This window comes from Oncorhynchus mykiss, chromosome 13, assembly GCF_057628025.1.
Source record: "Oncorhynchus mykiss isolate SJ-2025 chromosome 13, ASM5762802v1, whole genome shotgun sequence".
Taxonomy (NCBI): Eukaryota; Metazoa; Chordata; class Actinopteri; order Salmoniformes; family Salmonidae; genus Oncorhynchus; species Oncorhynchus mykiss.
Genome location: NC_143034.1, coordinates 63,786,943 through 63,809,541, shown reverse-complemented (window position 1 = coordinate 63,809,541; position 22,599 = coordinate 63,786,943). Strand labels below are relative to the sequence as shown.

Here is a 22,599-nt window from a genome sequence, read left to right as displayed (position 1 = left end):
GTTAAGGGTTCGGAGTTAGATTTAGGGTTAGGTTAAGGGTTCGGAGTTAGGTTTAGGGTTAGTGTTACAGGTTAGGGTTAGGTTAAGGGTTTGGAGTTAGGATAAGGGTTAGTGCTACAGGTTAGGGTTATGGTAAGGGCTAGGTCCCCACGAGGGTAGAAGAACATAATGTGTGTGTTTGTGTGTACATGTAGGCATACTTGCATTTGTATATGCAGGCATTACCCTTCAAGGGTGAAAATGCCTGTATAAAACCCGCCAGGCTCCAGAAAGGAACTCTGAATGCTAGAACTAGACTGTCATCCATGTGATACGAACCATAGCCCTGACTTGGACTGCCCTCACACTCAAAGAGACATTAGCATTCAACTAGTGAAGCACATTCCAGTGAGCAGGGGAAATAGATAGTAGGAGTGTCTTGGGCAGCACAAAGCACTTCTGCAGGAGCAAAGTTTAGCTGAGGGAGAAGTTGTGGGAGGGAATCCATATCTCCTGAATTCTTCCCAGGGGAGAGTCTTGAGGGAGTTAAAGGCTGTGTCTCAATACATGTAAACAGCTTCTTACTGCATTCTCACCAAGGAAGAGTCAGTCAGTATAGCAGGGAGTTAGGATGTGTCTCAATACATGTAAACAGCTTCTTACTGCATTCTCACCAAGGAAGAGTCAGTCAGTATAGCAGGGAGTTAGGATGTGTCTCAATACATGTAAACAGCTTCTTACTGCATTCTCACCAAGGAAGAGTCAGTCAGTATAGCAGGGAGTTAGGATGTGTTTCAATATTTGTAATCAGTTTCCTCGGCCTCAATTTACAGTAAGTACCTCCATCATGGTCATTCATATGTGAAAGATTGGATTTCACTTTCCTTTCCATATCACTTTTACCTGTTATGTTATTTCAGTTTGTGATTATGAAGATAAGAGCAGAGGAGTGGAGGAAAGGAAGCCATTCCTGACTATTGAGATGCAGTCTCTTATTTATAGTCAATACCTTCAACTCAGCCTAAAGTCAGCCTAAAATCCCATAGTGCATTGTGATAATAACCAGTAAGTACGGATTCTATACATTGTTCACTGTCTATGTAGTTTCAGCATCCCTATCCATTCCTGTTCTGTTTGTCTATTCAGTCCTAGAAACTGTCACTGTTAACCAGGTGCTTATGCTGTGTGAATATTAAGACAAGCTTAGGTTCACAGTTCACTAAGGCAGGTCCTAAAAGTGTGACTCAAGTCATTTTTATGAAGAGCTGAGAGAGGTGTGTAGAGTTGTCTGGCACTCACACTCCCACTTTCACTTCCTCTGCTCCACTTTTAACACACTCCTTCTCTCTCTTAAAGACAATGTCTATTCAATAGAGCATGGAGACTCACTTTCTTTCACTCTCTCCTCCTCTCAGTTAACATACTCTCTCTCCTCCTCTCAGTTAACATACACTCTCTCTCCTCCTCTCAGTTAACACACTCTCTCCTCCTCCTCTCAGTTAACATACTCTCTCTCTCCTCCTCTCAGTTAACATACACTCTCTCTCTCCTCCTCTCAGTTAACATACACTCTCTCTCCTCCTCTCAGTTAACACACTCTCTCTCCTCCTCTCAGTTAACATACACTCTCTCTCCTCCTCTCAGTTAACATACACTCTCTCTCCTCCTCTCAGTTAACATACTCTCTCTCTCCTCCTCTCAGTTAACATACACTCTCTCTCCTCCTCTCAGTTAACATACACTCTCTCTCGTCATCTCAGTTAACATACACTCTCTCTCCTCCTCTCAGTTAACATACACTCTCTCTCCTCCTCTCAGTTAACATACACTCTCTCTCGTCATCTCAGTTAACATACACTCTCTCTCCTCCTCTCAGTTAACATACACTCTCTCTCGTCATCTCAGTTAACATACACTCTCTCTCTCCTCCTCTCAGTTAACACACTCTCTCTCCTCCTCTCAGTTAACATACACTCTCTCTCCTCTCAGTTAACATACACTCTCTCTCGTCATCTCAGTTAACATACTCTCTCTCTCCTCTCAGTTAACATACACTCTCTCTCTCCTCATCTCAGTTAACATACACTCTCTCTCTCCTCCTCTCAGTTAACATACTCTCTCTCTCCTCCTCTCAGTTAACATACTCTCTCTCTCCTCCTCTCAGTTAGCATACTCTCTCTCTCTCCTCCTCTCAGTTAACATACTCTCTCTCTCCTCCTCTCAGTTAACATACTCTCTCTCTCCTCCTCTCAGTTAACATACTCTCTCTCTCCTCTCAGTTAACATACACTCTCTCTCTCCTCCTCTCAGTTAACATACTCTCTCTCTCTCCTCCTCTCAGTTAACATACTCTCTCTCTCCTCCTCTCAGTTAACATACACTCTCTCTCTCCTCTTCTCAGTTAACATACTTTCTCTCTCTCCTCCTCTCAGTGAACATATACTCAGCCACTTTATTCAGCTGCCATGTTGTTCTCCCTGGCACATCATGGACACAGTATGTGTTCTGGAGTAAAACAAGCTGCCACAGTCTGTTCTGATTGGAAAAACATGGTAACCGTCTTTCTCACACATCGCACCTGGCAGCGCATCACTGAAAACCAGACACAACAACAAACCCTTGCCAACAGCCTTGTTTCAAGACCAGAGTCAAGATTTCTTACCAAAAATAGACAGGATGTGTTTCTGTGTGTGTACATTGACTAAATCCCTCATCACTAAATGACTCATGTTGCATCTCTCTCTGCTAGGAGGGGTTATGAAGATGGAGGTAGACTGTGAACTTGATAACATGGCTTGAAACAAACGGTTCTGCTTTAGCCAACTTGTCTTGCCAAGTTTACAAGGCAATGCATTATGTAATTCAGAAACAATCACAGGTTCACTAAATTAAATTACTCCCGTTACTCCCATAACATGTTCCATCTAGTCAACACATGTTCCATCTAGTCAACACAAGTCATCACATGTTCCATCCAGTCAACACAAGTCATCACATGTTCCATCTAGTCAACACAAGTCATCACATGTTCCATCTAGTCAACACAAGTCATCACATGTTCCATCTAGTCAACACAAGTCATCACATGTTCCATCTAGTCAACACAAGTCATCACATGTTCCATCCAGTCAACACAAGTCATCACATGTTCCATCTAGTCAACACAAGTCATCACATGTTCCATCTAGTCAACACAAGTCATCACATGTTCCATCTAGTCAACACAAGTCATCACATGTTCCATCTAGTCAACACAAGTCATCACATGTTCCATCTAGTCAACACAAGTCATCACATGTTCCATCTAGTCAACACAAGTCATCACATGTTCCATCTAGTCAACACAAGTCATCACATGTTCCATCCAGTCAACACAAGTCATCACGTTACACCCAGTCAACACAAGTCATCATATGTTCCATCTAGTCAACACAAGTCATCATATGTTCCATCTAGTCAACACAAGTCATCACATGTTCCATCTAGTCAACACAAGTCATCACATGTTCCATCCAGTCAACACAAGTCATCACATGTTCCATCTAGTCAACACAAGTCATCACATGTTCCATCCAGTCAACACAAGTCATCACATGTTCCATCCAGTCAACACAAGTCATCACATGTTCCATCTAGTCAACACAAGTCATCACATGTTCCATCCAGTCAACACAAGTCATCACGTTACACCCAGTCAACACAAGTCATCACGTTACACCCAGTCAACACAAGTCATCATATGTTCCATCTAGTCAACACAAGTCATCACATGTTCCATCTAGTCAACACAAGTCATCACATGTTCCATCTAGTCAACACAAGTCATCACATGTTCCATCCAGTCAACACAAGTCATCACGTTACACCCAGTCAACACAAGTCATCACGTTACACCCAGTCAACACAAGTCATCACATGTTCCATCTAGTCAACACAAGTCATCACATGTTCCATCCAGTCAACACAAGTCATCACATGTTCCATCCAGTCAACACAAGTCATCACGTTACACCCAGTCAACACAAGTCATCACGTTACACCCAGTCAACACAAGTCATCACGTTACACCCAGTCAACACAAGTCATCACATGTTCCATCTAGTCAACACAAGTCATCACATGTTCCATCCAGTCAACACAAGTCATCACGTTACACCCAGTCAACACAAGTCATCACATGTTCCATCTAGTCAACACAAGTCATCACATGTTCCATCTAGTCAACACAAGTCATCATATGTTCCATCTAGTCAACACAAGTCATCACGTTACACCCAGTCAACACAAGTCATCACGTTACACCCAGTCAACACAAGTCATCACGTTACACCCAGTCAACACAAGTCATCACGTTACACCCAGTCAACACAAGTCATCACGTTACACCCAGTCAACACAAGTCATCACGTTACACCCAGTCAACACAAGTCATCACATGTTCCATCTAGTCAACACAAGTCATCACATGTTCCATCCAGTCAACACAAGTCATCACGTTACACCCAGTCAACACAAGTCATCACGTTACACCCAGTCAACACAAGTCATACTGTATGTTAATGGTTGCATTTTACTTGACAGTGTCTAAGGCTGCTTTGACTGAATATAAAGTGGAAGCAGGAGACAGAATACTAATATTCACCTGTAGAAGGTCATCACTCAGCACCTCAGTCTTCTCGGCTCTGTGGAGGAAAACACATAAGAGGTCAAAGGTCAGATAGGCAGACATAATAGGGCGTATTCATTACAGAGAGTTCCAATATAAGTGCAGTGTGTAGATCAGAAATGCTAGCCTGGTTAAACCTGACTGAACTGTACGCTCACCAGAAACAATGGTGAGTGCAGCGTTCAGTCTGGTTCAACCAGGCTACAGAAACACTTCTCAGTTGTAAAGAATAGAAAATGGTGTCAGTTCTATACATGTATTTCTACCTGCAACATGGTGGTATTTAAGATATCGTATGGTATGGAAAGGCCAACTGAGCCCAACTGTAGTGCAGGGCCTGTGTCAGAGTTGTGCCAGATCACACTCTCTCACAGTTTATAAGACTTCTCTACTGATTAAAACAACTATGCAATTCCAGGAGTGACTGAAAGACTTAATACGTGAACTATTGTGGTACTGTAGTGGTGCTGTAAGCCTGCAACTCCACTTTATTTCAACTTAGCAAGAGTAAAGTTGCAGTGGAAAGAGAATGAACAGAGACTGGCCGAGTAAATAGTGTCTCTCTACTTCTCCATCTCTGAGCCAATACTACGACAGGTAATGAAGACTAGCCTGTCTTACTGATTAGGGGCAAGTCATAGGTAACGTCATAGCTAACATTGCACTTTATTTCTCTAGACAACGCAGCCGGCAGCCCTACAGCAACAAAATACTTTCTGCTATGCTATGAGTGGTCTGGGCCTGGGTCGACGAGAGAAAGAAAGCTTTCAGGAAACTCACCCTGGACTACCCTGCACAACAAACATCACAAGTAGACCTAACTCACTCATACACACCGACACTCCACACCTCTGCCTGTGGCTGTTTCCAGGGAAAGGGCCTGTTAGATCATACCCCTGTTAGAACATACACTTCCTGTTTCCTGAATTCCAGCCTTTGTTATGGCAACAGCAGGAGGTGAGAGGTCTGTTGATGTCTTAAACATGTAATACCCACCAGTCAACTAGTATGTTGGAGGAGAGAGAGGAGTGGAGAGTTTCCTGACATTATTCCAAAACCAAAATGCACTATCCCATACAGCTGTGGTTTCAAGGGTTTTCTTGGCACTGACAGACTTAAAGCCATTCAAATGTTCTTGAGACCCAATAAGCGAAAACTGTTCGTCGACGCAATCTAGCATTCAGCAACAACGAATCAGGTGCAAGAGAAACCCATATTGATCTTCCTGATCCACCTTTTGGGAAACACAGCCTACCAATCGTAACACCATCATTCACTGTGGAAAGAAATAACATCCAATATTCTCCATAGACCTATCCCTACATCTGTAATAACACACAGTTCCCTTTAATCCAGTGGAGTGGTGGTCCCTGCACTAGATTTTCTCAGCACTTAACAAAAGACGTGTTGTGTGTTGGGAAGTGATCATTAGCTCACCATTTAGAGGGATCTGATAGTGACGTGATCATTAGCTCACCATTTAGAGGGTTCTGATAGTGAAGGGATCATTAGCTCACCATTTAGAGGGTTGTGATAGTGAAGTGATCATTAGCTCACCATTTAGAGGGATCTGATAGTGAAGTGATCATTAGCTCACCATTTAGAGGGTTGTGATAGTGAAGTGATCATTAGCTCACAATTTAGAGGGTTGTGATAGTGAAGTGATCATTAGCTCACCATTTAGAGGGATCTGATAGTGAAGTGATCATTAGCTCACCATTTAGAGGGTTCTGATAGTGAAGGGATCATTAGCTCACCATTTAGAGGGTTGTGATAGTGAAGTGATCATTAGCTCACCATTTAGAGGGTTGTGATAGTGAAGTGATCATTAGCTCACAATTTAGAGGGTTGTGATAGTGAAGTGATCATTAGCTCACCATTTAGAGGGATCTGATAGTGAAGTGATCATTAGCTCACCATTTAGAGGGTTCTGATAGTGAAGTGAGCATTAGCTCACCATTTAGAGGGTTGTGATAGTGAAGTGATCATTAGCTCACCATTTAGAGGGTTGTGATACTGCTGAGCCAGCAGGATTGCTACAGAAACTTAGGTCCCCCCCACTCACACGTGTGCACGTACAGCCACACACACACACACACCATCTTCCCCAGAGGGCACTCTCCTCTTACCGGAGTCTGGGCCAACAACCTACAGTAATGCTCATTGGGATCAATTAACCCACTCACACACACACATCTATTACCTAATACTGTTGTAACCCACTGAAATAATAACTTACTATACCCTGCACATTACTGTACCAAGCCCCTGCTTTACTGTAAATGGTATCGCTGGTATATAGTACACCAAATAGAAACTGTGTCTATGATCTATCCCACTGAAAGTAGCAGAATTGTATAAAAGGGATAGTTCAGCGATTTTACATATTTACATGTTTGCTCCCTTACCTTGAAAGCAGTCTATGGACAAGGAGTGACTGAAATCTACACTTAGTTTTTTGTTAAATCGCTGAACCATCCCTTTAATTGGTGAAGTTTAAAATCAACCAGAGAGACTAGGGATGGATATATCTTAATCTGTAAAGGCCACATAAATCAAGCCCTGATATCATCTAGACCAGACAAATGACAGCTCAAACCAGAATATCCACACAGACCATGCAGTAAAGTATCTCGTTACTGAGAAGACATGGCCATTGGTTGGCCTGGGGAGGTAGGAGGCTAAGAGCGGAGCAAAACAATCTATAATGAATTAGCATTGAGCTAGAATAACTGCATTGAGCTAGCAGGCATTATTCTAAGAATAGACATCTTGATTGCATTGCTACAGTCAGGACCCTGGGAGAAGAGAGACTATAACACTGAATAACAAATTAAACATATGTAGAAAGATCAGACCAATCGACTCATCAGAGTCACAACCACCCCATACATCCACTTCTTAGGTCATTCAATTTAGCTTCATATCAGCTTACCATCTTAATATGCTGAGTAATGGTTACATATAGACTTGGGTTAGAAAGACATCTCTTCCTCTTTATTTACCTTATCCACATATTGAGCCCCACGGCTTTGTTACAGAGACTCTCTGTCAAGCTTCTAAACAGGAACCCCTTGCTCTCTGTCTATCAGGTTGGTTATCTATCTATCCAGTCACTGGAACATGTTAGCCAGTGTCTGCTGAAGAGACTCTGTTCTGGGGGTAAGTTTCAAAGCCTCAGTGCAACATGGTTATGGATAAACTGAGGGGTTGTGGGCTTGGTGGTGCAGCAGTCATGCACCAGCAAAGACCTAATCAAGCCTATTCATCTCATAGGAGGGACATACCATCCTATTTATCTCTTGTGGTTCAACAACTCTTTACACTGTGGTCTACATATTCAACTACTTTACACTGTTGTCTACATATTCAACAACTTTACACTGTTGTCTACATATTCAACAACTTTACACTGTGGTCTACATATTCAACAACTTTACACTGTTGTCTACATATTCAACAACTTTACACTGTTGTCTACATATTCAACAACTTTACACTGTGATCTACATATTCAACAACTTTACACTGTTGTCTACATATTCAACAACTTTACACTGTGGTCTACATATTCAACAACTTTACACTGTGGTCTACATATTCAACAACTTTACACTGTTGTCTACATATTCAACAACTTTACACTGTTGTCTACATATTCAACAACTTTACACTGTGGTCTACATATTCAACTACTCTTTACACTGTGGTCTACATATTCAACTACTCTTTACACTGTGGTCTACATATTCAACAACTTTACACTGTTGTCTACATATTCAACAACTTTACACTGTTGTCTACATATTCAACAACTTTACACTGTTGTCTACATATTCAACAACTTTACACTGTTGTCTACATATTCAACAACTTTACACTGTGGTCTACATATTCAACAACTTTTTACACTGTGGTCTACATATTCAACAACTTTTTACACTGTGGTCTACATATTCAACAACTTTTTACACTGTGGTCTACATATTCAACAACTTTTTACACTGTGGTCTACATATTCAACAACTTTTTACACTGTGGTCTACATATTCAACAACTTTACACTGTGGTCTACATATTCAACTACTCTTTACACTGTGGTCTACATATTCAACTACTCTTTACACTGTGGTCTACATATTCAACAACTTTTTACACTGTGGTCTACATATTCAACAACTTTTTACACTGTGGTCTACATATTCAACAACTTTACACTGTGGTCTACATATTCAACAACTTTACACTGTGGTCTACATATTCAACAACTTTACACTGTTCTCTACATATTCAACAACTGTACACTGTGGTCTACATATTCAACAACTTTACACTGTGGTCTACATATTCAACAACTTTTTACACTGTGGTCTACATATTCAACAACTTTTTACACTGTGGTCTACATATTCAACAACTGTACACTGTTGTCTACATATTCAACTACTCTTTACACTGTTGTCTACATATTCAACTACTTTACACTGTGGTCTACATATTCAACAACTTTACACTGTGGTCTACATATTCAACAACTTTACACTGTTGTCTACATATTCAACAACTTTTTACACTGTGGTCTACATATTCAACAACTTTACACTGTTGTCTACATATTCAACAACTTTACACTGTGGTCTACATATTCAACAACTTTACACTGTTGTCTACATATTCAACAACTTTACACTGTGGTCTACATATTCAACAACTTTACACTGTGGTCTACATATTCAACAACTTTACACTGTTGTCTACATATTCAACAACTTTACACTGTTGTCTACATATTCAACAACTTTACACTGTGGTCTACATATTCAACAACTTTACACTGTTGTCTACATATTCAACAACTTTACACTGTGGTCTACATATTCAACAACTTTACACTGTGGTCTACATATTCAACAACTTTACACTGTTGTCTACATATTCAACAACTTTACACTGTTGTCTACATATTCAACTACTCTTTACACTGTGATCTACATATTCAACAACTTTTTACACTGTGGTCTACATATTCAACTACTTTACACTGTTGTCTACATATTCAACAACTTTTTACACTGTGGTCTACATATTCAACAACTTTTTACACTGTGGTCTACATATTCAACAACTTTTTACACTGTGGTCTACATATTCAACAACTTTTTACACTGTGGTCTACATATTCAACAACTTTTTACACTGTGGTCTACATATTCAACAACTTTTTACACTGTGGTCTACATATTCAACAACTTTACACTGTTGTCTACATATTCAACAACTTTTTACACTGTGGTCTACATATTCAACAACTTTTTACACTGTGGTCTACATATTCAACAACTTTTTACACTGTGGTCTACATATTCAACAACTTTACACTGTGGTCTACATATTCAACTACTCTTTACACTGTGGTCTACATATTCAACTACTCTTTACACTGTGGTCTACATATTCAACTACTTTACACTGTGGTCTACATATTCAACAACTTTACACTGTTGTCTACATATTCAACAACTTTTTACACTGTGGTCTACATATTCAACAACTTTACACTGTGGTCTACATATTCAACAACTTTACACTGTGATCTACATATTCAACAACTGTACACTGTGGTCTACATATTTGGTGATGCAGTACTGTCTCTCAGAGCTGCTTTGTCCTCAGAGATAATACATAGCAACAGTGTTATTATTGCAGTATACTACACATACTTTAAGCTTAGTAACAGAAATTAAGATATGGAGGAAAGGAATGCAAAACAGACTGACCACATTAGCCAGTAACATACTGCTGCAATTTGACAAGTGTAGGAAATAACTGCTGATGCTCTTATCACTATGCTAACCTGTAACACATATAGGCTCACCACATACACAGATAAATATAAACAGACATGCACTGGTGTACAAACACACACACAAACATAGGCTACTCACACACATACACAAGTACACCCCCCCCCCCCCCCCCCCCCCCCACACACACACACACACACACACACACACCACACACACACGTGTAGGCCAATCCCACGCATACACACAAATATATATTAAATAAACACATACACGAGTGTGCTCAAATACACACACAAAAACACACACTTGTAAGCTACTCACACGCACACACAAAACACATACACCCCCTTCACGCAAGCACACACACACACACACACACACACAGTGACCTCCCATTGACTCAGGTCTGCAAACTACATTACAATCTCTGATTTACTGTATCACAGACATGATGAGTATTCCAGCAGTCTTTCACCAGACCATAGGCACAGTGAGGGAGGTGTTCTACAGCTTTACCACTCTGGTGAAATACAAAGACCCTAATTCATTCACTGGAAACGACACTTTAAAAGTCTTCGTTCAGTGTTATGTGAACATATCTACAGTAAAACTAATCAAGCCTAAATTAATACTGGTATACTCATCTATGGGCCGATTCTTTTAACAATAATTTCATACCTTGAATTACATTGAGACCCAATCACATATGTCTCTTAGGAACTTAATTCCTAAATTAAACTAATATTAAGCTGAATTCTTGGTGGTTTTACAGTCTTTTTATACTCAAAAATAAAATAAAATAAACTGAATCCCTCGCAGGCCAGTTTTGGCCCGCGGGCTACCTGTTGCCGACCCCGACAGCAATGGACTTCTGGTGTGTTGAGTTTTAAACCCATCCTCCAACCCCCACACCCCAGAATGACTAGCTTTATAACTACAGCACCAGAATGCCTAACTTTATAACTACAGTACCAGAATGACTAGCTTTATAACTACAGTAGCAGAACAGAATAACTAGCTATATAACTACAGTACCAGAATGACTAGCTATATAACTACAGTATCAGAACAGAATGACTAGCTTTATAACTACAGTAGCAGAACAGAATAACTAGCTATATAACTACAGTACCAGAACAGAATAACTAGCTATATAACTACAATACCAGAACACAATGACTAGCTATATAACTACAGTATCAGAACAGAATGACTAGCTATATAAACTACAGTACCAGAACAGAATGACTAGCTATATAACTACAGTAGCAGAATGACTAGCTTTATAACTACAGTACCAGAATGACTAGCTTTATAACTACAGTAGCAGAACAGAATGACTAGCTTTATAACTACAGTAGCAGAACAGAATGACTAGCTTTATAACTACAGTACCAGAACAGAATGACTAGCTATATAACTACAGTACCAGAACACAATGACTAGCTATATAACTACAGTATCAGAACAGAATGACTAGCTTTATAACTACAGTAGCAGAACAGAATGACTAGCTTTATAACTACAGTAGCAGAACAGAATAACTAGCTATATAACTACAGTACCAGAATGACTAGCTTTATAACTACAGTAGCAGAACAGAATGACTAACTTTATAACCACAGTACCAGAATGACTAGCTTTATAACTACAGTAGCAGAACAGAATGACTTGCTATATAACTACAGTACCAGAAAAGATTGACTAGCTATATAACTACAGTACCAGAACAGAATGACTAGCTATATAACTACAGTACCAGGACAGAATGACTAGCTATATAAACTACAGTACCAGAACAGAATGACTAGCTACAGTGGGGCAAAAAAAGTATTTAGTCAGCCACCAATTGTGCAAGTTCTCCCATTTATAAAGATGAGAGAGGCCTGTAATTTTCATCATAGGTACCCTTCAACTATGTCAGACAAAATTGTTAAAGAATTCCAGAAAATCACATTGTAGGATTTTTTTAATGAATTTATTTGCAAATTATGGTGAGAAAATAAGGATTTGGTCAATAACAAAAGTTTATCTCAATACTTTGTTCTATACCCTTTGTTGGCAATGACAGAGGTCAAACGGTTTCTGTAAGTCTTCACAAGGTTTTCACACACTGTTGCTGGTATTTTGGCCCATTCCTCCATGCAGATCTCCTCTAGAGCAGTGATGTTTTGGGGCTGTTGCTGGGCAACACAGAACTTGAACAATTGGTGGCTGACTAAATACTTTTTTGCCCCACTGTATATAACTACAGAAGCAGAATGACTAGCTATATAACTACAGTACCATAATGACTAGCTTTATAACTACAGTACCAGAACAGAATGAGTAGCTTTATAACTACAGTAGCAGAACAGAATACCTAGCTTTATAACTACAGTACCAGAACAGAATGACTAGCTATATAACTACAGTACCATAATGACTAGCTATATAACTACAGTACCAGAATGAGTAGCTTCATAACTACAGTACCAGAACAGAATGACCAGCTTTATAACTAGAGTACCAGGACAGAATGACTAGCTATATAACTACAATACCAGAACAGAATGACTAGCTATATAACTACAGTAGCAGAACAGAATGACTAGCTTTATAACTACAGTAGAAGAACAGAATGACTAGCTATATAACTACAGTAGCAGAACAGAATGACTAGCTATATAGAGTGCCTTGCGAAAGTATTCGGCCCCCTTGAACTTTGCGACATTTTGCCACATTTCAGGCTTCAAACATAAAGATATAAAACTGTATTTTTTTGTGAAGAATCAACAACAAGTGGGACACAATCATGAAGTGGAACGACATTTATTGGATATTTCAAACTTTTTTAACAAATCAAAAACTTAAAAATTGGGCGTGCAAAATTATTCAGCCCCCTTAAAGTTAATACTTTGTAGCGCCACCTTTTGCTGCGATTACAGCTGTAAGTCGCTTGGGGTATGTCTCTATCAGTTTTGCACATCGAGAGACTGAATTTTTTTCCCATTCCTCCTTGCAAAACAGCTCGAGCTCAGTGAGGTTGGATGGAGAGCATTTGTGAACAGCAGTTTTCAGTTCTTTCCACAGATTCTCGATTGGATTCAGGTCTGGACTTTGACTTGGCCATCCTAACACCTGGATATGTTTATTTTTGAACCATTCCATTGTAGATTTTGCTTTATGTTTTGGATCATTGTCTTGTTGGAAGACAAATCTCCGTCCCAGTCTCAGGTCTTTTGCAGACTCCATCAGGTTTTCTTCCAGAATGGTCCTGTATTTGGCTCCATCCATCTTCCCATCAATTTTAACCATCTTCCCTGTCCCTGCTGAAGAAAAGCAGGCCCAAACCATGATGCTGCCACCACCATGTTTGACAGTGGGGATGGTGTGTTCAGCTGTGTTGCTTTTACGCCAAACATAACATTTTGCATTGTTGCCAAAAAGTTCAATTTTGGTTTCATCTGACCAGAGCACCTTCGTCCACATGTTTGGTGTGTCTCCCAGGTGGCTTGTGGCAAACTTTAAACAACACTTTTTATGGATATCTTTAAGAAATGGCTTTCTTCTTGCCACTCTTCCATAAAGGCCAGATTTGTGCAATATACGACTGATTGTTGTCCCATGGACAGAGTCTCCCACCTCAGCTGTAGATCTCTGCAGTTCATCCAGAGTGATCATGGGCCTCTTGGCTGCATCTCTGATCAGTCTTCTTCTTGTATGAGCTGAAAGTTTAGAGGGAAGGCCAGGTCTTGGTAGATTTGCAGTGGTCTGATACTCCTTCCATTTCAATATTATCGCTTGCACAGTGCTCCTTGGGATGTTTAAAGCTTGGGAAATCTTTTTGAATCCAAATCCGGCTTTAAACTTCTTCACAACAGTATCTCGGACCTGCCTGGTGTGTTCCTTGTTCTTCATGATGCTCTCTGCGCTTTTAACGGACCTCTGAGACTATCACAGTGCAGGTACATTTATACGGAGACTTGATTACACACAGGTGGATTGTATTTATCATCATTAGTCATTTAGGTCAACATTGGATCATTCAGAGATCCTCACTGAACTTCTGGAGAGAGTTTGCTGCACTGAAAGTAAAGGGGCTGAATAATTTTGCACGCCCAATTTTTCAGTTTTTGATTTGTTAAAAAAGTTTGAAATATCCAATAAATGTCGTTCCACTTCATGATTGTGTCCCACTTGTTGTTGATTCTTCACAAAAAAATACAGTTTTATATCTTTATGTTTGAAGACTGAAATGTGGCAAAAGGTCGCAAAGTTCAAGGGGGCCGAATACTTTCGCAAGGCACTGTAACTACAGTACCAGAACAGAATGACTAGCTTCTCTTGTAAGGCGTATAGCACTACTATAAAGACACAGGGTTGGAAGTGAGTCTACAGTATGAATCATTATACAACCGGTGGATCTAATCCGGGATGCTGATTGGAGAAAACCCCATTCCTCCAGGTGTCATTCCTGCAGGTGTCCACAAATTACCATCGGATAAACTATGACGTTGAAATGCTCCTTTACTCTGTTCCATCTCACTGCGCAATCCACTTTCTCATCAGACCATCCAGGCACTTTATAAACTTGATTTCCACTATAAAAAGCATCTAGATATTATCTCACATTTCTTTTAGACTAGCATTTGGTTTTCAACAGCGGAGATTTGTATAAACCTTGTTGTCTCGCTCTCCGACATTTGCAACATTATTTCAATAATGAAATTTGATCTCCAGCTGTCCCATAGTAATGAACGTGTCGGAAGTCGGGACGAGACAGACAGGCAGACAGCTTTCCTCAGCCATTCCAAATTATGAATCAGCTGGCATCATTTTTATGGCTATATACAAAGAAATGTCAAAAGGATACAGATAAACAGACTAAATGCACCTAGTTTGCAATTGTGTTAGCTGTGTTGTTGGCTAGCTCCTCTGAACAACAGTGTCCTGATGAGAGAACACATTTTCTATGCCAGGCGAAATCGTGTATCAAATCAGCTGTGTAAAAATAAAGGGGGGGGGGGGGGGGGCATTTGATTACTTGTTCAGCAGTCTTATAGCTTGGGGGTAGAAGCTGTTAAGGAGCATTTTGGACCTAGATTAGCTCATTGTTATGGATGTATCCTAATAAATGTCACTAGAAAACAGTGTAAACAAATGAAAATGCAGCTACTTTGCTATTATTCTGGTTGCACTGTTTGCTGTGACTGTAAATTAGCCGTAGTTGGTTAGCTAGCAATCAAGGGATAAGAACGTTTGCATTTGGAACATTTAGAATGAGCGACTGGGTCGCGTACACAGATACAGTACAAAAAGACTTGGCGACTGGGTCGTGTCTCTGGCAACCAAACTGATAGAACGAACAACCAGCAAACTTAGTTTGTGTCGGGACTATATCTCGTGGAAGGATGAAATAGTATGAATAAATTCCCCAAAAATATTTTGGGGGATGAAAATATGTCCATAATTATTTGAATACGTTGGTAACCCATTGTATAGAAGTGATAATGCCCTCAATGCCGGTGTTTGGAGGATATATTGGCACGGTTTGCTAACGTGCCAATATATCACCCAAACACCGACTAAACCCAAACAGTGGTTCCTTCCTCCTTTTTTATTTACGACAGTGTAGCTCAGTGACGTCCACAACACCATGCTGTCTCCTGGCTGACCAAGCATGGAAATGCTTACTCAATAAAACCCCCCCGTGCCCCAGCCTGGCCCGCCTGTCCTTTCCGGAGACAGACAGAGAGGCCCTCATCACCAGGGTGGTGGCATACAGAGGGAAGATTGATATGAATCATTACACCATTAGTACACCACCCTCCACATTGTCCCCATCGACTCCGGAAAAATCTTTTTTGTTTTGTGCAAAAAGTTAGGGTTAAAAGTTAGGGTAAAAGTTAGGGGTAAAATGTATTAGTATTATTTTGAGTTTTGTTTCCCTGGTCACTATATTACATGTAGGTATGCGTAATACATACTTTTTTGCATTGATCAAATGGTTTCTCTTCACCACTCTCATCAAAACTACTTTTAGTTTGAGATGTTCATTCTTTTAGTTTGTGATACTCATAGATTCGCAACAAACTTCTGCATAAATCACACCTCATGCAACTCCTGTGTTCAGCCAACTGTTTTTGTGAAAAGTATTTTGTTTGGTAGGCCTACCAGGCAGTCCCACTGGCAGCAGGCCCACAGGAATGTGAGAGTAGAGTAGTTCTGCCAAAAGTGGGTGGCAGCATGCACGTCGGTCTACACTGTGTGTATCCCAAATTACAGCCTATTCACTTTATGTCTTTTCCAACAGTCTTGAAGGAGTTCCCACATATGCTGAGCACTTGTTGGCTGTTTTTCCTTCACACAGTGGTCCGACTCATCTAAAACCATCTCAATTGGGTTGAGGTCGGGGGATTGTGGATGCCAGGTCATCTGATGCAGCACTCCATCCCTCTCCTTCTTGGTCAAATAGATCTTACACAGCCTGAAGGTGTGTTGGGTCCTGTTGAAAAACAAATGATAGTGAGACTAAGTGCAAACCAGATGGGATGGCGTATCGCTGCAGAATGCTGTGGTAGCCATGCTGGTTAAGTGTGGCTTGAATTCTAAATAAATCACTGACATTGTCACCAGCAAAGCACCCCCACACCATCACATCTCCTCCTCCATGCTTTAGGGTGGGAAATACACATGCAGAGATCATCTGTTCACCCACACTCTGTCTCACAAAGACATGGAGGTTGGAACCAAAAATCTCAAATCTGGACTCCAGACTAAAGGACAGATTTCCACAGGTCTAATGTCCATTGCTCGTGTTTCTTGGCCCAACCAAGTCTCTTCTTCTTATTGGTGTCCTCTAGTAGTGGTTTCTTTGCAGCAATTTGACCATGAAGGCCTGATTCACACAGTCTCCTCTGAACAGTTGATGTTGAGATGTGTCTGTTGAACTCTGTGAAGCATTTATTTGGGCTGCAATTTCTGAGGCTGGTAACTCTAATGAATTTATCCTCTGTAGCAGAGATAACTCTGGGTCTTCCTTTCCTGTGGTGGTCCTCATGAGAGACTGTTTCATCATAGCACTTGATGGTTTTTGTGACTGCATTTGAAGAAACTTTCAAAGTTATTGAAATGTTCCTCTTCCTCTGTTGTTTCTCTTTGCTTATTTGAGCTCTTCTTGCCATAGATAAGTAAGATAAGTAAACATTATTAAAGTGGCATTATTAAAGTGACTAGTGATCCATTTATTAAAGTGGCCACTGATTTCAAATCTGTATACAGGCAGTTAGTGGTGGCTGTTTAACAATCTGATGGTCTTGAGATAGAAGCTGATTTTCAGTCTCTCGGTCCCAGCTTTGATGCACCTGTACTGACCTCGCCTTCTGGGTGGTAGCGGGGTGAACAGGCAGTGGCTCGGGTGGTTGTTGTCTTTGATTATCTTTTTGGCCTTCCTGTGACATCAGGTGCTGTATGTGTCCTGGAGAACAGGTAGTTCGCCCCTGGTGGTGCGTTGTGCAGACCGCACCACCTTCTGGAGAGCCTTGCGGTTGTGGGCGGTGCAGTTGCCGTACCAGGCGGTGATACAGCCCGACAGGATGCTCTCAATTGTGCATCTGTAAAAGTGTGTGAGGGTTTAGGTGACAAGCCACATGTCTTTAGCCTCCTGAGGTTGAAGAGGCGCTGTTGCGGCTAATCAATCCCACTACTGTTGTGTCGTCTGCAAACTTGATGATTGAGTTGTAGGCGTGCATGGCCACACAGTCATTGGTGAACAGCGAGTACAGGAGAGGGCTGAGCACGCACCCTTGTGGGGCCCCAGTGTTGAGGTTCAGCGAAGTGGAGATGTTGTTTCGTACCTTTACCACCTGGGGGGGGCCCGTCAGGAAGTCCAGAACCCAATTGCACAGGGCGGGGTTTTCCACAATACACTAATTACATCATGGTTAGACCACCATTTGGTTAGACCACTAGTTAGACCACCATGTTTACTTTCTTCCCACACCACGTGTAGGCCTAACAAATCAATCCATATAGGACGCATGTAGCCTACCATTAAGAAGTTAACATTTGTCAGGCAAACTATTCAGACATCATATCCCCATCAGGTTGTCACTATAAGCTTTTTAATTACACGTTCATGTATTCATTATAAAAGTTATTAATTGTAAAAGTTCTTATGTTAGGCATATCTTTCTTATATTATCACATTTAATTGGTATCAATCCATTCTTGAGCACTCATATGTGGCCCAACACTTCTGACACAGCCCACTGAGATGAGATAAAACTCACAGAGGCTGGCTATGGTCAGGAGAACGATTTGTGATAGGGAGATATGTATCATAACATGGTTAGTGACAGTTTGGTCATGCCATCACAATTACAACTGCCAACCTGTCTCAGCGGCTACACTGTAACTACAAAGTTACAATGTAACTACAATGTAGCCTAACTACAATGCAACCTTGCGGACAAAATAAATGACAGCAATGACTGCAACACTGCAAAAGAAAATGCCGCCTGAGCCCACTAAATAATAGTAGGCTACACTTTTATTTATCCAAAATACTTTGCCTACCTTCCAACTGTTTGGTTGGCGAGCTGTTTCATGCGATTAAACTGTTTCTTCATGTTTGCGTCCTTGCTCCACCGTATCCAACAAGTTTCAAAAAGTTGCAAGGCCCCCTCTTTGATCCTTTTAGAAAGCAAGTCCAGAAGTTGACCTAGGTCGCTGCCATTGTATTTCTGAAAATGTTACGTTGACTCTGCTGCTCGTCGCCGAATAGGTGTTGTTGGAGCGTTCTAATAAGAATCGATTGTCATTCCCCGCAATGTTTTTTCCTCTTACAAAGTGAATAGGCAATTACAGGACACAGCCCCGTTCAGTTTTCGCTCTTTCCATTTTCACTTTGTGGGCTACTCCTATTACCCAAATGCTGTGCTGAACAGTGGTGTGTAAAAGGAGGAAGTGCAATTCACTTCCCTACTGTAGGCTAGCCTACATGGCCCGCTAGTGAGTGACATGTGATACCTTGGTAAAACAACCCTGTCGAAGTGACACACTTATAATGGGCAATTATGAGTACGAAAAAAACGGACAAAACAATGTGTAAAGCGAATGGTTTGAGATGCATTAACGGCTTTCTAACTGTCACGCGGTTTACTATAGGTTTAAAAGGGCTTATCCACCTATGTGATTCAACAGCAGCACACAATAGGCTTGCAATACCTTAGCTACAGTAGGGGTCAGTGAAACTATTTCTCTATGGACATTTTTGCTTTTTGAAATTGGTAATGCCATTATGTCCACCCAGGGATGTGCTCAACATGATGTAAACAATGTTTCTAATCAGTGACTAGGAAGTCAGGCTTACAAAATCATACTCTCAAGTCATTAAATAAAGAGCACTATGGCCATACAATATGTTATTACAATGTTCTTACAATGATTTTAAAATGTTATGTTACAACAAATGTGTTATTACAGTGCTGTGATATGAATGCCACATGGTGACTGAACATTAATTACTGTTAATAGTATGTATGTATAAGTCTAACAGATCTCTTGATGTGAACTTCATGAGGTGTTTCATATGGCCATGGATGGAATCAATGGAAATTGCCACCCTGTCATTCATCAGTTGTATGGATTGAGGTAGGTATGGTGAGCTGATACTAGATCTATGCTTGGGGGGTAATACCTGGAGCCTTCAATGTCTGCTGTCATTTCCAGTGTTCTGCTGCTCCCTTGTGGCTAATTCCATGACATGCATAACATGCCTTCTCACAGAATGAGTGTTGAATGTGCATATGTCTTCATTGATTTTGACAAGAAACATAGCATGCCCATATGCATACATTTGTATTTTAAAAGCATTGCAATAGACAGAAAATGATATGAATCATGTATTTTCACATTGTGGGGGATGTAGCCCCTTAGGACACTGTCACTAGCCAGCCACCACCAGGTACTCATCCCTGCACCTTAGAGCTGCCCTATACCCGTAGAGTCATTGAACACTGGTCACTTTAATAATGTTTACATACTCTTTTGCCCTTTTAGATATATATATATATATATTCTGTATTCTAGTCAACTGTTTCTATTCCGGACTCTCATTGCTTGCTCTATTCATATACTGTCCATACTGTCTATACACACCAACTGTTTCTATTCATATACTGTCCATACTGTCTATACACACCAACTGTTTCTATTCATATACTGTCCATACTGTCTATACACACCAACTGTTTCTATTCATATACTGTCCATACTGTCTATACACACCAACTGTTTCTATTCATATACTGTCCATACTGTCTATACACACCAACTGTTTCTATTCATATACTGTCCATACTGTCTATACACACCAACTGTTTCTATTCATATACTGTCCATACTGTCTATACACACCAACTGTTTCTATTCATATACTGTCCATACTGTCTATACACACCAACTGTTTCTATTGCGGACTCTCATTGCTCGCTCTATTCATATACTGTCCATACTGTCTAATACACACCAACTGTTTCTATTCCGGACTCTCATTGCTCGCTCTATTCATATACTGTCCATACTGTCTATACACACCAACTGTTTCTATTCATATACTGTCCATACTGTCTATACACACCAACTGTTTCTATTCATATACTGTCCATACTGTCTATACACACCAACTGTTTCTATTCATATACTGTCCATACTGTCTATACACACCAACTGTTTCTATTCATATACTGTCCATACTGTCTATACACACCAACTGTTTCTATTCATATACTGTCCATACTGTCTATACACACCAACTGTTTCTATTCATATACTGTCCATACTGTCTATACACACCAACTGTTTCTATTCCGGACTCTCATTGCTCGCTCTGATCTTCCTAAATGTCTTGTTTTTCTCCTTCTTTTTCCTTTTTACATTTGTTCTTTTTTAATACTTTTTAAAAAGAACAATAATAATATATTTTACTGTTAGTCATTACTGCACTGGTGGAGCTAGGAACAGAAGAATTCTGCTGCACCCACAGTAACATCTGCAAATGTGTGTATGCGACCAATACATTTTGATTTGATTTAATGATTTATATTTTTAAATAAGCTGTCAATCAACAGAACCTGACCTCACAACAGAACAACATCTGGAAGGGCATAACAAATCAAATCAAAGTTTATTTGTCACATGCGCCGAATACAACATACAACCTTACTGACAAGCCCTTAACCAACAGTGCAGTTCAAGAAAGAGTTAGGAAAATATTTAACAAATAAACAAAAGTAAAAAATAATAAAAAGTAACACAATAAAAGAACAATAACGAGGGTATATATAAGGGGAGTCAATGTGCGGGCCATTTGATTAATTGTTCAGCAGTCTTATGGCTTGGGGGTAGAAGCTGTTAAGGAGCCTTTTGGTCCTAGACTTGGAGCTCTAGTACCACTTTCCGTGCGGTAGCAGAGAAAACTGTCTATGACTTGGTGACTGGAGTCTCTGACAATATTTTAGGCTTTCCTCTGACACCGCCTAGTATATAGGTCCTGGATAGCAAGAAGCTTGGCACCAGTGATGTACTGGGACGTACGCCTACCCTCTGTAGCGCCTTACAGTCAGATGCCGAGCAATTGTCATACCAGGCGTTGATGCAACCGGTCAGGATGCTCTTGATGGTGAAGCTGTAGAACTTTTTGGGGATCTGGGAACCCATGCCAACTCTTTTCAGTCTCCTGAGGGGGAAAATATGTTGTCGTGCCCTCTCAACGACTGTCTTGGTGTGTTTGGACTATGATAGTTTGTTGGTAATATGGACACCAAGGAGCTTGAAACTCGACCCGCTCCACATCGGCCCCGTTGATGTTAATGGGGGCCTGTTCGGCCCGCCTTTTCCTGTAGTCCACGATCAGCGCCTTTGTCTTGCTCACAATGAGGGAGAGGTTGTTGTCCTGGCACCACACTACCAGGTCTCTGACCTCCTCCCTATAGGCTGTCTCATCGTTGTCGGTGATCAGGCCTACAACTGTTGTGTCGTCAGCAAACTTATTGATGGTGTTGAAGTCGTGTTTGGCCACACTGTCGTGGGTGAACAGGGAGTGCAGGAGGGAACTAAGTACACAGCCCTGAGTGGCCCCAGTGTTGAGGATCAGCGTGACAG

General features: G+C 40.7%; 1 protein-coding gene across 6 annotated transcripts in view; it reads right to left on the bottom strand.

Moving 5' to 3' along the window:
• Positions 1-19,452, bottom strand: part of LOC110486820 (rho GTPase-activating protein 17) — a 56,056-nt gene extending 36,604 nt beyond the window's left edge. For all 6 annotated transcript variants that reach the window (XM_090197139.1, XM_090197138.1, XM_090197142.1 and 3 more), the window contains exons 1-2: positions 19,012-19,452; positions 4,622-4,661 (exon numbers count right to left, since the gene is read on the bottom strand). In XM_090197139.1, the coding sequence (XP_090053265.1) occupies positions 4,622-4,661; positions 19,012-19,064 (93 nt within the window). In that variant the 5' untranslated portion in view covers positions 19,065-19,452. The remainder of the gene's footprint in view (positions 1-4,621; positions 4,662-19,011) is intronic.
• Between the last annotated feature and the right edge of the window lie 3,147 nt (positions 19,453-22,599).